Genomic DNA, 14,213 nt, shown 5'->3' on the forward strand with positions numbered 1-14,213 from the left:
AGACATCTCTAGAAACAAACACAACAGATACAAAATATAGTGGTTTTATCAGTTTTATTATTGATTTCATCTGTGCCCATCAGTGGAGATTGCAGTTACCACAGGGTAATTATGTTCACCAGAATCTGATAATTTCTGATGGGACTGTATCTGAGGTCATTTTAAAAGATTGACTTGTTTTGCTTTATAAAAGAGCGAGCTGTGCATTGGACAATCTTGTAACTGAGAGCAAGAAACAGATGATGGCTACTGTCTACTTGTAGAGCAGGGATATCAAACCTCTTGTCACACTGTTGTCATGTGGTGTATTGTGACTTTTTCCCCCTCCGCTAAAATGGGGGTGGAGGCGGCCAGTGTGATGCATCCAGCCCGTGGGCTGCAAGTTTGACATCCCTGTTGTAGAGGCTAAGAGCTGACACCACCAATGAATTCAGTTCTGCTTTGAAAAGGTCTAAACCCTAACTGCTGCTTTCCAGATATGTTGAATTATCCATCATTCCCAAACTACTATTAACATGATATATTGGCTGACCAGATAGAAATGGTAACAAAACATATCTGGAGGGCTCCAAGTTAGGGAGGGCACTCCAGGTTGAATATCACAGTCAAGGACTGTTTTCCAATTCATTACATTTGAATAAAGCAGCACAGCAATTTGCTAATAACTCAAACCAACACCTACAATATTATCAACATTTAACTCAGACCAAACAAACATCTCAATAAATAGTCCCTCAATTTAGAGAAGCCAGAAGAGAAAAAAAGACATTCTCCCTTCTGAATTCATACATACACACAAAACTAAAAAAAAGCAGACAGTCAGATAGAGAGTGGGTGTTTGGCTACAAAAATTATAAAGATCTTTTGCACTCTTAGAAAAAAAACATGCACATAAACCCTGAGGGGGGTGGGGAGCTAAGAATTACAGTGGTACCTTGTTGACATCCTCTTCTGGCTCTAGTGTTTGGCAGGCAATGAGTTGTCCCAGCCTGCTGTGTCCCGATATACATAGCAGCAGCAGCAGCAGTAGCAAATAAGAGGGTTAAAAAGATCCAGTTGTTTCCCATTCACACCTGCACAAATCTACCCTCTTGACAGCAACTGCAATTTGATTTACAACAGAGGTCAAAACTGCCTCAGCCTTTCCTCTGTGGTTTGTTAACTGGTTGCCAAGAGAATCGGCATTCACAGCATAATGTCTTCTTTGGTGGCAGAGAAATCTTCCAGAAATAGAGCATTGGTTAGGTTTTTGGCTGTTTTTGCAGACTTTATAATAGACTTTCCTATGGTCAAAATATTTTAAAAATTTAAGCCCACAACAAATATCTGCCCTGAAAGCCCGATTTTTTTTTTATTTTTTTTTTGGAATGACCAGAGGAGAAAAAGAATAAGAAAAGGAATTCAAAAGAGATAACCAGAGGCTCCCAAACTGCAATGGGGATTTCCTTCCTCCTCCCTCCCCCGAAGAGATTATTAGGCACGTGTGACTATCACAGTTAAAGGAGGAGGACAATTAGTGCAACTTTCCCCAAAACACGTACGATTAAAAGTTCTGAACAGTCAATGATATAATAGGTGCACAACTGAGGAAGTCTAAAGCTATTTTATTTGTCCATTCCCATCCCCACCTTGAAGGAGAAAACGGCAAACAGCTTCTTCCCCCCATGCCTGTCCCTCTCTGTAATGTGCTCATAAGACTTGCCATATTTCCCCCCCTTTCTAACACCTGCTGCTGTGGAAGGTGGTTGGATTTTTCTGAGATAAAGCCAGCTTTGGTGTATGGCAAGGCACAACCTCTTTTTTAAAAAAAATGGGCAAAAGCAGGAAGCCATCCTACTTGCCAGGCACGCCCAGCTAAATGGGGCTGAGCAGTCAAAGAGACCAGCAGCCCTCCTTACTCTTCTAGTTGCCAGCTGCTTTAGCTTTTTTCCTTGGGGGATCTGTTTTTTGAGTCAGGTTTATTTCCAAGTAACTTCAGCACTTTCATTGGTTTGAATTTTCCTTTCTTCTTGCTTTCAGCCTCAGAGTCCTTGCGAAATTCTGGAAAGAGAAAGAGTTAGGGTTAGTGGATGCAATGTAGAGGGGATTAGGAGCATAGAAGGCTCCCTTAAGAATCAGCCAGACTACTCAACTACTGTCTTTGCTTAAACTGAACAAAAGCTCTTGGTTTTCAGAAACTATTCTTTCCTAATGCTACCTCATCAAGCACTGAACTAACCCAAGGTCCTTCCGATAAGACATGGAAAGGCTTTCTTGGATCACGGAGGATGCTTAAGCAATATATCCAGAAAATGCCTCAATGACAGGATTTACAGGAATGTAAATTTTATATTTTAAATTTTGCATTTAGTGACTAATATTCAAAACTTGCACGCGGATATCATCTAAGAATATCTGCATGTTTTCTAAAACTAAGATCATCTTGGAATCAGAGCTAGCAAAGTTTACAGAATCTGCAGTTGTGTTCAGATTTTCCCCCCTCCTGTATTGGATTAAGAAATAAAAGATTTTCAGATGGCAAATCTTAAGCCCATAACAGCCACTGAACTTGTTCATTACTGAATCTGCACCACTCTGGGAACGAAAATAGAATCTCAATTTAAAATTATTACCCTATGCTCAGAATCAGTCCCAGACAATGAACTGTTTTTGTTACAGGACAAGTTTCTAGCTTTTATGACAAATCACAAAGGATCCTGGATTTCCAATATTTTGGGCAGAATTTCTATGCCTTCTATTTGTTTTTGCTCCACTGCTAGCAAAAGCAATGTAAAATAACAAAATTAAATGCATGTCCCTGAAAAATGTTCATGGCTTGCATTTTTCCCCCCTTTTGAGGTATTTGCTTCAAAGGGAAGGAGGACTTTCTTCTTCTACACTAGCACTGGAGGAGAAAGGCAGATTTAGATCCATTGGTATAATGCCTCAGTTTACCTCCTCTTTTCACATAACTTTCTTTGATCTCTACGATAAAAGTGAGTTGCTCCTCTTCTGTGTTGGCACAGGGAAAGAAGCTAAACCAACACAACTTCCCTCTCCCTTGGTTCATGGTAGCAAATGTGCTGCCTCTTTTGGCAAAGATGTTCCCTAACAACAGAGAAGTGTGCCAACATAATATATTGCCAAAGCCAATTTAGGATGGAGAAACATTACTTTTTATTTCCCATTTCTAATTCCTCCCATCCGAACAAAAAGGAACAAAAAGTATACTTTACTGCTACGATGTATTGTGGAAAACAGGATAGGTTACCCAGATGTACTTGGTTTATATTTTATACTAATTATACAATTAGCTTTTGTCAGGATAGAACTGAAGTTGGTATGGGTATAGATACCTAACATTTAGTTATTTTGTACAGAAGACAGAATAGTTAAACAATACCAGTGCATAATTCTGCAAACAGCGACTGCATCTGAGACTGGGAAGTCTGAATGATTGGACCTCATTCTTCTTACCTTTTGTTTTAATCATGGCTTCCAACATTTTATCCTCCTCTTCCTCCCTGATAAAACAAGCAGATCCTGTTTTAGTCAATATAGCCAAAGTGGGACTGATTAGAACAAGAATCACTCTCCTGAAGCAGAGAGGAGCTGCTATTTGGTGACCAAAATCTGTGTTTAATATTTTTCAAATGGGTGAAGGTCCAAATAGGGAAAATGCATCACACATATACTGTTGCCTGGATTTTCATTTTTTAAAAAAATAGTTTTTAATTCTATTAAATATTTTTTTTGGGGGGGGGCATTCATTACATTTTGTGAATGTACCCTTTCCTGAAAAGATAACTAACAGGGGCAGGGGATTCCTGAAGCTGCATATTGCCCACCCTTCTATATATATCTATACTACCCTTTTGCCCAAGTTTTTAGTACTACTTGGCTTAGCTTATCAAATAATTAATGGTAAGAATCACACATGCAATTATGCTTCGCAGTGCTACAATCAACATTTCCCAGGCCAATTGTTTTCAATTAACCAAAAATACAGCCTTTTGCTTTTCCGTTCACTACCTTTGCCGATCCTCATCCAGACTGTTGACAATGGCATTCCGTTGTTCAATAATGGTTACAAGCTCTTCCATCAATACCTTGTCTCTGATTCTGTCGTCATCTGTCCAGTCTTTATCTAACACCCCCAAAAAAAGAAAGAAGGGAAACAAATTATATAATAAAGACAACTTATGCCCTATGAAATGTTACATTAGAGAAGTGCTTTTGACCCCCCATTATGCATCTTCTTCACTACATATTATAAAGCGCTGAGAATATATAAAAGATTGGGCAAAGTTTGCTTTTCTATCTTGCTTGAATAGTGGCATCTTCAGTAACACAGCAACAAGATTCTCTGGAAATCTACTGCCATCAGAACAAACTATAGTAGATTAAAACCAGGCAGGTTCCTATATTTTATGTGCCATTGAGTTTCTTGTCTGAAAATGAACAATAAGAACTCACCAAAATATGGTGGAATTGAATAATAGTAATCCCGAATCATCTGGACCACCACTTGAACACTATTTGGTATCGACAAAATCACCACCAGTCAATTGGAAATGGCAGCTTTACTTGGAACAGTTTGCATCCTGTGACAATACCTTTAACACCATCAAACAACATCTGTCTATCCCAGGCCCTTGAGAAAGATCTGATAGGTGTATAAAAATGCCAAATCCAATCTATAAACATCTGTCTGACTATGTAACTATAATTATTATTCTCATTTATATTAGAAGATCAACTGTGAGTTCAATACACATTTGAATCCAGTCATGAATCAGTAAGTTCTGATATCTTTCAACAGGTCATTATGCTTTCAGCCTATTTTTGGAGTTTCTTTTTTGTTGGATTTCTTGCTATTAGGGCAGAAATAGAGTGCATGCAGAAAAGCTCTTGGTTAGAAACAGAGACTCTCCTTTTATAGAACAATACTCCCTGCTAGCAGGCAAGATATGGTGAATTAAATAAAAAACATAAAAAAGCAATAAGCACAGCTCAGTCTTCCCCATGTAATTCCTCCCAGATGTGTCAAACTGTAATTCTCATCATTTCCCTCCAGCACAGCCCATGCATAACCGATACTGGGTTAGGGAAGAATCAAACCCAGTGAGAGAACAGATGCTTACGATTTAAATAATTTCCTAATGCTACAACATATTTCACTTAAGATCATTTTTTTAAAAAAGCAAACAGCAGGCTAACACCCTTTAAAACTTGCCAGGTTTATTAAGAAGACATCGCAGTTCATATTCCACATCAGCTTGACGCTGCTCCAAGTTCTGCTGCTTAAAACTCAAAAGAAGAAACAGAGCATGTATTATTGCTTTAATTATTGTAAAAACTGATATACCATTTTTAAGGACCAACACAGTTCTCTCAAATCTTCAGTTTAAAAAAAATGCTTTATTTTACAGCATTTTTGCACAATTTCTACTATGCAAAAAAGACACTGCTTATGACTGCCCCCATATTTGCATTTCTGTTGTCATTACTGAATTTGTTGCTATTGAAATACTGAATAAATTCCAGGTAGATCACTTTTCCAAAGGTCAAAAGAACTACTTTGAATGTTTTATACTCATATCTCTGGGTTTCCTACAAATAATCAACTGGCCATTTTGAAACAATATTGAATTAAATAGGTAAGCATTCACTTGTATGGGATATCCTTCAGGACTGTCCACAGGAGGGAAAGCCAGCTCAATGTCCAATGCCACACGAGTTTGGCAGGAAAGTTGCTTAACAATAAAAGAGTGCTCCCGTCATCAGACATTGGTAGCTGCCAAGTGTGACGGGCTAAATAGCATCAAATTTTTTACTTCTATCTTTTCAGCTTGGAAGATATTGACAAGAAATGGTTCCTGAATCATCTAGATTCTGCTATGTTACTTCTATTTCTTTAGTATATTTGAAGGTGACTTTATTTCTGATGATATTGCTCCAAGATTCTTCCATAATTTTCCACGGCTGTCAGTGGAATATAAGTGAATGAAAAAATGCTAGCCATTTTGCTTTCATTCTGTGCCCCATGTGCAGGAAACTACCCAACTAATGAACTGCTTCTTACTGTAGGCATTTTAGGAAGCCAACCACATTAATTTATAGTGGTGAAAAATCTGAAGGAGTCTAATGCCACTTTTTCTGACAAATAAATTTTATTAATTCATAAATTTTCATGAATGCAGCTCACATAAGGAGATGCATAAATGAAGTGAGCTACAGCTTATGGAAACCTAATGACTTTGAATTGCCACCTAACAAATATAATTCATAGCATATTTATTCAAAAGTAAGTCTCACTGAACTCAATACATTAGTAAACATGTTTGGGATTGCAGCTTATATTGTACTTACATATAGATAAGTTCAGACTCTCGACGCACTAGCATATGTTTCTCATGAATCAGCTTAAACCAATCCACCAGCAAACCATCTTCAGGGACATCTGCCAATTGGAGACAGGACAGGGTGAGGTCAGAAAAACACATTTCCTATCCTTGTCCAGCCTTAGGAGTAGCATCAGCTATCCTACCATTCTCTATTGTCCGGAGTTTCCTTTCCAGTTCAACTCCTCGGTGTTCTAACTCATCCAGCTGCTGCTCAATGCTGTCCATCTCACCATATATATTCTCCACTGGGACATACTGATCTGACTGAACCTATCAAAAGGGGAAAAAAAGGAATCTTATGTTTTATTCCAAACAAGATTTGTATAAAGTATCAGCTATTTCCAGAGTAGACAAAGAGAAATACAGTTACTGATTATGAGACAGAAGCAGGACAGAATTTGGGAGAAGACACAATATGCCAAATTCCTTCTGACTTCTTGCCTGAAGCAGCCATTGACTGCCTAGCTCCTTCACAACCATGAAAGGCAGGCAGGGAGTGGTTTATTGTCTTTTATTTAATTGAACATTCAAGCATAAGGAAACAAATTCATGATTAACGATCAGGAATCAAACTCCACCCCGCCCCCCTTCAATTGTGTCCAATTCTCAAAGATTGCCTGGACAAGTCCCTGAAGTTTTCTTGACAAAATTGTTCAGAAGTGGTTTGCCATTACCTCCTTCCTAGGGCTTATACAAAGTGACTGGCCCAAGGTCACCTTAGCTGCCTTTGTGCCTAAAGCAGAACTAGAATTCAGTTTCCCATTTCTAGACTGATGCTTTAATCGCTACACCAAATTTACTCTCAATTTATGTCATTCCTCTGTTTTATATAAAAGTTTAGGCATCTCTAGTCAAATTGTACATTTCCGTGAGTAGAAGTTAACATAGTCTGTACACGATACAAAGCTAAAATACATCTTTCTGCAAATCTGAATACATGCTTATTATTTATGTATAGATATTTACAAATTTAAAATATATAAAGAATGAATATTGCATGCACAAAGTTTGGGAGCACCCTTTTAGTCACCACTTTGTAACACAGCCTTGGAAGAATTGAAAACTTCCAAGTATTTCCTGTACCTTTCTATTTTCATTTTTAGAATTTTTTCCCATCTTCCTGGTGGAACTCTTCTAGCTTAAAATTCTTTTAGGAAGTTTGAGATCTCCACACAGAATCTTAACAATATTCAAGTCTGGGACTATGAAGGCACTGAAATATACCATTTGACCAAGGGTGCCTAAATTTATACATGCAGCTGTAATTTTGACTATGGTAAAAGAATGTATGGAAATCATTAAAAAAAGAGAATTGAAGGTTGGAATGTTCCAAGCCACGTTCTAAGGCCACAATTTTAGAACCTGAGATGGTGATTTTTACTGTAGAGCAGTCTACAGAGAAAGCCATTATACCATTACATAGTAATACACTTCCTTATAGCATCTCTTGGCAACCTTCTTGTGCTGTGTCCCTTTCAGATATGTGAAGTTCAACTCCCAAAATTTGCCACTCATAATTGGCATGGATGAAAACTCTGGAAAATGAAGATTATCTAAGCTATCTTAGTATTCAACTCCTCTCTTAGAGGTTAGTAACCCTCTTCCAACATCTGTAAAAAAAATTGGAAATTCAGGAAACACCCTGCAAAAGTACTTCCCCATTTTCCCCCAATCCCAATTACCTTCCGTTTTATTAGTGGGAAACCATGTCCAGGAGCAGGAGGCCTTGCTGGTTTGGGTCCCTTTGAAGCTTTCTTAATAGAGGGGGAGGCAGCAGGTGATGGCTTCCGGTTGAAGGGATTCTCCTTACAGGATGACTAGATACAAACACATAAATCAGATAAAAACACATCTTGTGATTCTGGGCTTCACCCTCTTTCTTTAGTGGGAAAATTCCAAGTGCATTGCTAAAGAGTGTATCCCCTTCAAAAAATGCGGAATTTTCTCCTCCAGGTCAAATAAGTAGGAACAAATGGGTATATTGTCCAGGTCATTTTACATCTAGATCAGTATGAGATTTCTGAGAAAGGAAAATTAGGTGCTATAAGAAGTCACAAGTATTATGGAAACACTGAAGGATTAGACAGTATTTTCTGTCAACCTTAAAACCAAGACTCTAGGACTGTAGGAAGTTGCATTTAAACTGTCAGTCCGTCTTTTAGAATCTAACTGGCAACATCTCATCACAACAGGCATGATATTCCCCTCTGAAAAAAAAATCGGGGCCGGCCAAAAGAGACCCCCCCCCACCGCGCGCCAAGAAATCGCTGCCCAGCTCCCTTTTCCTGCCGCCCGCCCGGGCTCCGCTCGCACCGGCCACCCGCCCACCCGGGCTCCGCTCGCACTGCCCGCCCGCCCGGCCTCCGCTCGCACCGCCCGCCTGCCCGGCCTCCGCTCAGGTATCCGGCTGGGGCTGTCAGGAGTTGCTACCGCAGTGCGGCTCTGCGTGGCTCCAGTCCCGCGTTGCCTCGGGAAGGAAAGGCAAAACCAGGAGCCGCTGCTGCCGTGCAAGCGCCGCCGCGGCTCTTCCTTTTGCCTTTCCCTTCCTGAGGCAACGCGGACTGGAGCCACGCAGAGCCGCGCCAGCGGTAGCAACTCCTGACTCCGGGCCTCAAGGGGAGGGGAAGGAGGAGAAGAAGGGGGAGAAAGGGGGGGCGATTCCCCAAAAAATCGGAATTCCGATTTTAATCGGAAGAATATCATGTCTGTCACAATTTAAGACAAAAGTTTTCCAGCCCTACTGTTTAATTGAATGGCAGCTTGAATTATGGACAGCATAATTTAGTTCAGGAACTGAGTGTTGAGCAATGTATTTTGCTTGTTTGTCTTATGTAAGCGATACAGACGCTTTAGGTGGTATGGAATCACTGCATAAAAACATAAAAGTACCATTAGGTAACTATCTTATAAGAACACAGGCATATCTAGTTCAGTTTTATTATTACTGACTAGATTTCCCAGATTTCATGATGGAGTCCTCCCAGCCCTACCTGAAAATACAATTCTTACTATGCAAAGTATGTGAGCTATGGTCCTTCCCTATAGGGCAATTCTTGTCTTCTCTAGTTTACATAATTTGTCCCATAATCATTTCTGGGGAAGTAATTCAGAAGCAAATAGAATGAACTTCTTGGTGAAAGCAGCGTCAAAAGTATTCTCACTAATCAAAGCGAGACAGAATTTTGCTCTCCAAATGAGGCTAGTTCTTTAACCCTCTGAGGAAAACCAAGTTGTGGTCAAAAGCAAACAAAATAATACATTTTAAAATGACCAGCTCTAAACAAAACTTCTGAACCAAATACCATTGGCCCTAAATCTAAGAGACCAAGAGACCAAAGAAGCATTTCATGGACAAAAATGGAATTGTCTGAATGCTTTATAGTGAACAAATCCTATATATTTCCTAGAAGGATACGTATACCAGTGAATAGCTTTGGTAGGGGGAGACCCGGGAGAATAAGGGAAGGAAAGAAAAAGACAAGAGAGCTTCCAGCTATGCCTGCTACCTACCTTTGGCTGCGCTTTGGGTGAAGGAGAGTTACTTGCAGATCCACTGTTCAACTCTGATGCCAAGAGAATGGGTGTGGGAGATGCTCCAGCAGGAGGCTTAGGAAAGATATTCCCAGGGCTGGTTTTCAAGTTCCCAGACGGACAAATTCTGGCAGTCTGTAAATGTCCACCTTGTGCCTCATCACCATAGCCCGTCAAATCACTGGATGATGATAAGGAGGAATCAGTAGAACAGGCGGGCAGAACTGTAGGTCCCTCACCAGAAGGGACACTGATCAGTGGGGTGTCCGAGTGGGAAAGGATGGAAGCAGCAGGAGCATGGACTGTAGGCTCAGAGGAACTCTTCGGCACAGAGGCATCATTCAGGTTGTCAGCAGCCTTGGCCAAACACTCAGATGTGATACTCTCCAAGCTGAGGGCTGGGGACGGCGTGGAAGAAGATGGTTCTGAGTGGGAAAACCTGGAGATGGGATGGTGAACTGCAATAGGAAAGACAGAGTTTGGAGGTAGCATAAAGAATCTTTTGGCTAGTCAGGTCCATCGATGGAAGTCCTGCAGCTAGTGACAGAAAAGCACCATATCTCAAGCACCCACCCTTTTGTCCCTTTGATCTTAAGGATGTACAGCCTTTTCCAAAACAAAGGCTATGTTCCAGAAAACCCATTCCAAAAGAAAATGAGGCCTGAACAAAACAGTATTTGGAAAGACAACAATTTCTAATTTAGGGTCTTCTGGTTTGAGCTTCTTCAGCGACAGACCGGAATCCGTGATCGTGCACGGTTTTGATCTGTGCTTGCCGCTGGAGTGCCCCGAGCCGGCTGGTTTCAAGGCTAAGCCACCCCGTAGAGGTGGTGAAGAGGGGGGAGACTGCCAGCAGGATCGAGGAGAGTCGCATCTCCCCTCCCCAGCTGGCCATTACTCCCTTTCCTGAAGGCGGTTGCAGCAGTGGTCAGAAATGGCCACCTTAAAGAAGAACTCGACCAGAAAAGAATGTGCAGGAGGAAGATAAGAAGAGAAAGTTTTGGCTGACCGGGTCGAACTGAAAAAGCAACAATATAAGGTACCCTGGAATTTGAATTATAAAGAATAACATTGCTCCCAAAGAAGACTTTGAAGCGGTGAATGAGAGAGGGAAGGGAAAGGATTTGGGTTTTTTTCTTTTCTTCCCTATATTGACAACTAAGGGATTTAAGCAAGAAATCGGCAAAAATCCACTTTGACATTAACAGATATTTAAGCTGAAAATAAAATGTCAAAGGGATAATAAAGATTTCTGGATTCGCAAAAACTTTTAAAAGAAGGAAAAAAACAAAAGGGTGGGATCTGGAAAAATGGAGACCACCTGGAAGTGAAAGGAGTTAACAGTGAAACTTTAACAAGATTCCTAAAAGATACATTTTAATTGAAACTTTGTAACAAGATAATAGAATCCCAGGAACAGAAAGTGGAAAAAAGAAGCAAGAAGAAACAGCTTTGGATTATTTGGATTACTTGGTGATTTTTGGATTTTTGGCTATTGGATCTAAAGGACTAAAATTAATCGGTGGTTGTTTAAAAGTTTTTAAAATGGTATCACTCTTGGAAGAATTGAGAATAGAACTTAAAAAACAGAAAGAAGATGCACAAGAAGGAAGAGGTTCTTTTGGCTTCGTATTTCAATTTTTAGAAATGGAGATCCTGAACTATGTGAAACAACAAGAAATGCCTGTAGAACAAGAAGGGCAGGACAAAGAAGACGCCATCTTCAATGATCAAGTATTTCTATGCGGGGAAAAGAAAGGAAAGGGGGGAAAGAGAGTGAAAAATTTAAGATTTGAAAAAACAACCCCAAAAAAGAATAGTTTGAAAAGTAATTACAATATTAGGGAGAAACAAGAGAGGATTACAGAAGAGAGAATCAGAATTAGAGAGAGAAGGGGTTAAAAAGAGAAGGGAGAAGAAGAGGGGGAAGAGGGAAAGGAAAAGAAATTATAAAGGACAGAAACAGGACATAGAGAAACAGGAAAAACGTACAAAGATTAAGGGTATAAGCCTACTTAGAAGACAGAGATAATGGGTAAAAATTTAATTGAAAGGGGGATTCTGTAAGGGTACATAAGATAGTATTGTTATATTAGAAATAGAAATGAACTTTGAAAATATGAAACAAGTGTGATTAAAATGATAGATAAAATACTCATTGTAATGTAATGGAATGTTTAATAAATAGATGAAATAAAGAGAATGAGAATGGAATGAGAAAAGGAGGGGAACATTTTAATTATCATTAATGTGTTATAAAAATTTAAGTGAAGAGGAATATGAAAAAATTATGGAAATATTATAAGTATTCCTAGAAGTATGATATCCTATTGAAAAGAAATGTTAAAGATGTTAAAGATTATAACTAACATTAATGATAGAGCTGAATTGGAATAGAATAAGTGTTTTATTTATTATTGTTATATAAATACTTTTTCTTTAAGAACTTAGTACGTATTTTAAGAATGTACCAAGCAGAATTCGACTGGAAGTTATGTGTTATATTGAATGTTATAATTGTAAAGGCATAAATTGAAGTTTAAATAAGTTGAAGGGAAAAATTAAAATATGTAAAGGTGTTATTTAGTATTCCAATTAGTAACTACAGGGGAAAATTTTGTTTAATGAGAAAAGAAAATATGAAATTGAAACAGGACAGACAAAAGTATAAATATAATGATTAGAAAAATATTGAAACTTAGAAAAAGATATATATATAATTTAATTTAGAAAGGAATGAGATAATTAAAAATAAGATTGAGAAAACTAAGGGAAGGGAAAAATTATTGAGAAAATGTTAAAATAGTAATAAGATATGGAATAGAACACAAAGATGAATATGAAATTGAATTTGTGTCTGTATGGAGAAGTGACAACTCGGGACCATGCTATTCTCAAAAAAAGAAATTTTACTTGTATTATGTTTTGTGAAAACCCAAATAAAATTTTTATTAAAAAAACAATTTCTAATTTAGGTTAAATTATATTGATTTTATTATTAAGATAATGATAATTTCTCTCTTCTGTTACATAACCTTACATTTCAGCAGCAGTGTTTTGAGGGCTCCCCTCAGGTTTTTGAAGACTGCATAGGACCATGAAATTCAGGTCATGCACCACTGCTCTGTGCCCTCCAAACTATGGCGGGTAAAAACAGAGGGAAAAGGGAAAAAAGGAAAAATGCCTAGAGAAAAAAAATTAGGCAAGTCCTTCCCAGTCTTCAAGCTGCAGATCAATTAAGTTTCATAATTAACACACCTTCTAAAAAATAGGAGGAAAGAAGAGACAATACAACACACAACACCTTGTCTTTAGGTGAAGAATGAAAACTTATTTTCAAGACTGAATGCTGGAAGGGAAGTTCTCGTCTTAAAGGTCCTTCACTAAGGAACATAAGAAAAATGGAGGCGAAGGGAGAAAATATTTAACAATAGCTCTCTGCCATTTCCTTAGTCGTTCAAGAATAACCAGAAAGGACTAGGTAATTGCATTTGTTTTGGAAGCAACTGAAAGATCAAATCAACAGCGATCCATATTGTAAAAAGGAGAAGCCATTCACATGCTGGATAAGTCAGGATACGCATCTAGAGGCATCCCCCCCACCCCACCCACCCACACACACATTTTAAAACATGCTGAGGAAGCTCACCAAGTGGGGAGGCACTGGGTGCTCTTGGAGCTGGCCGTTTCTTTGTCTTGGGGCTGCTTGTGGGAGTAATGCCGTACCAGGGATGAGCAGGCTTGAGACCACTCTCCCCCTCCCTTTGTTCTTGCTTTTGTTTGCTCTGTGATATGACAACTTCCTTCTCATCCTCTTCCTCTTCTTCATCTTCAAAGGGGTTATAAGGCTTTGGCTCTTCCAGGACAGGTCTGTCTTCCCTGATTTGTGCCTTTCCTCCTTCTACTCTACCTTCATTCTCTTCGAAGGCCACTGGTGAGCTTTCCTTGCTATTGCCTGGTGGCAGAGGAGCCGGCTTCTTCCTGGGTTCTGTCTGAACCAGTGCAATCCATGGAGGGTCTCTGGGCCTTAGCAATTCACCAGAGCTGGTTGGAGGGCAAAAAAGGACAGAACATAAGGAAGGATGAAAAGGAAGACTGGAATCCCAGCACCTAGAAAGTTCTCTGTGAGTAGAGGAAGATAGGGAGATGCATGTCTTCTTGGGAGAAAATAAGATGCACTTTCTGATACGTGCAAATCTAAATATTCTGCAAGTGTGCTACACAACACAAAGAAAGGCTATAATGGAATAGCTAAACACAAAATAATTATTCCTGCAATTTTATGTTGTCTTTCAT

The 14,213-nt window shown here is 39.1% G+C and overlaps 1 protein-coding gene across 1 annotated transcript in view; it reads right to left on the reverse strand.

The window, feature by feature from the left end:
• Positions 1-39: 39 nt before the first annotated feature.
• Positions 40-14,213, reverse strand: part of MICALL1 (MICAL like 1) — a 39,536-nt gene continuing 25,362 nt past the window's right edge. Inside the window, exons 8-16 of the mRNA XM_026694901.2 lie at positions 13,567-13,961; positions 9,897-10,375; positions 8,069-8,203; positions 6,530-6,656; positions 6,352-6,442; positions 5,216-5,289; positions 4,012-4,126; positions 3,457-3,503; positions 40-2,040 (exon numbers count right to left, since the gene is read on the reverse strand). Of these exons, the coding sequence (XP_026550686.1) occupies positions 1,919-2,040; positions 3,457-3,503; positions 4,012-4,126; positions 5,216-5,289; positions 6,352-6,442; positions 6,530-6,656; positions 8,069-8,203; positions 9,897-10,375; positions 13,567-13,961 (1,585 nt within the window). The 3' untranslated portion in view covers positions 40-1,918. The remainder of the gene's footprint in view (positions 2,041-3,456; positions 3,504-4,011; positions 4,127-5,215; positions 5,290-6,351; positions 6,443-6,529; positions 6,657-8,068; positions 8,204-9,896; positions 10,376-13,566; positions 13,962-14,213) is intronic.

The sequence above is a fragment of the Notechis scutatus genome, chromosome 6 (assembly GCF_049901735.1).
Source record: "Notechis scutatus isolate UNSWTSFEM ecotype Mainland chromosome 6, rNotScu1.2, whole genome shotgun sequence".
NCBI lineage: Eukaryota > Metazoa > Chordata > Lepidosauria > Squamata > Elapidae > Notechis > Notechis scutatus.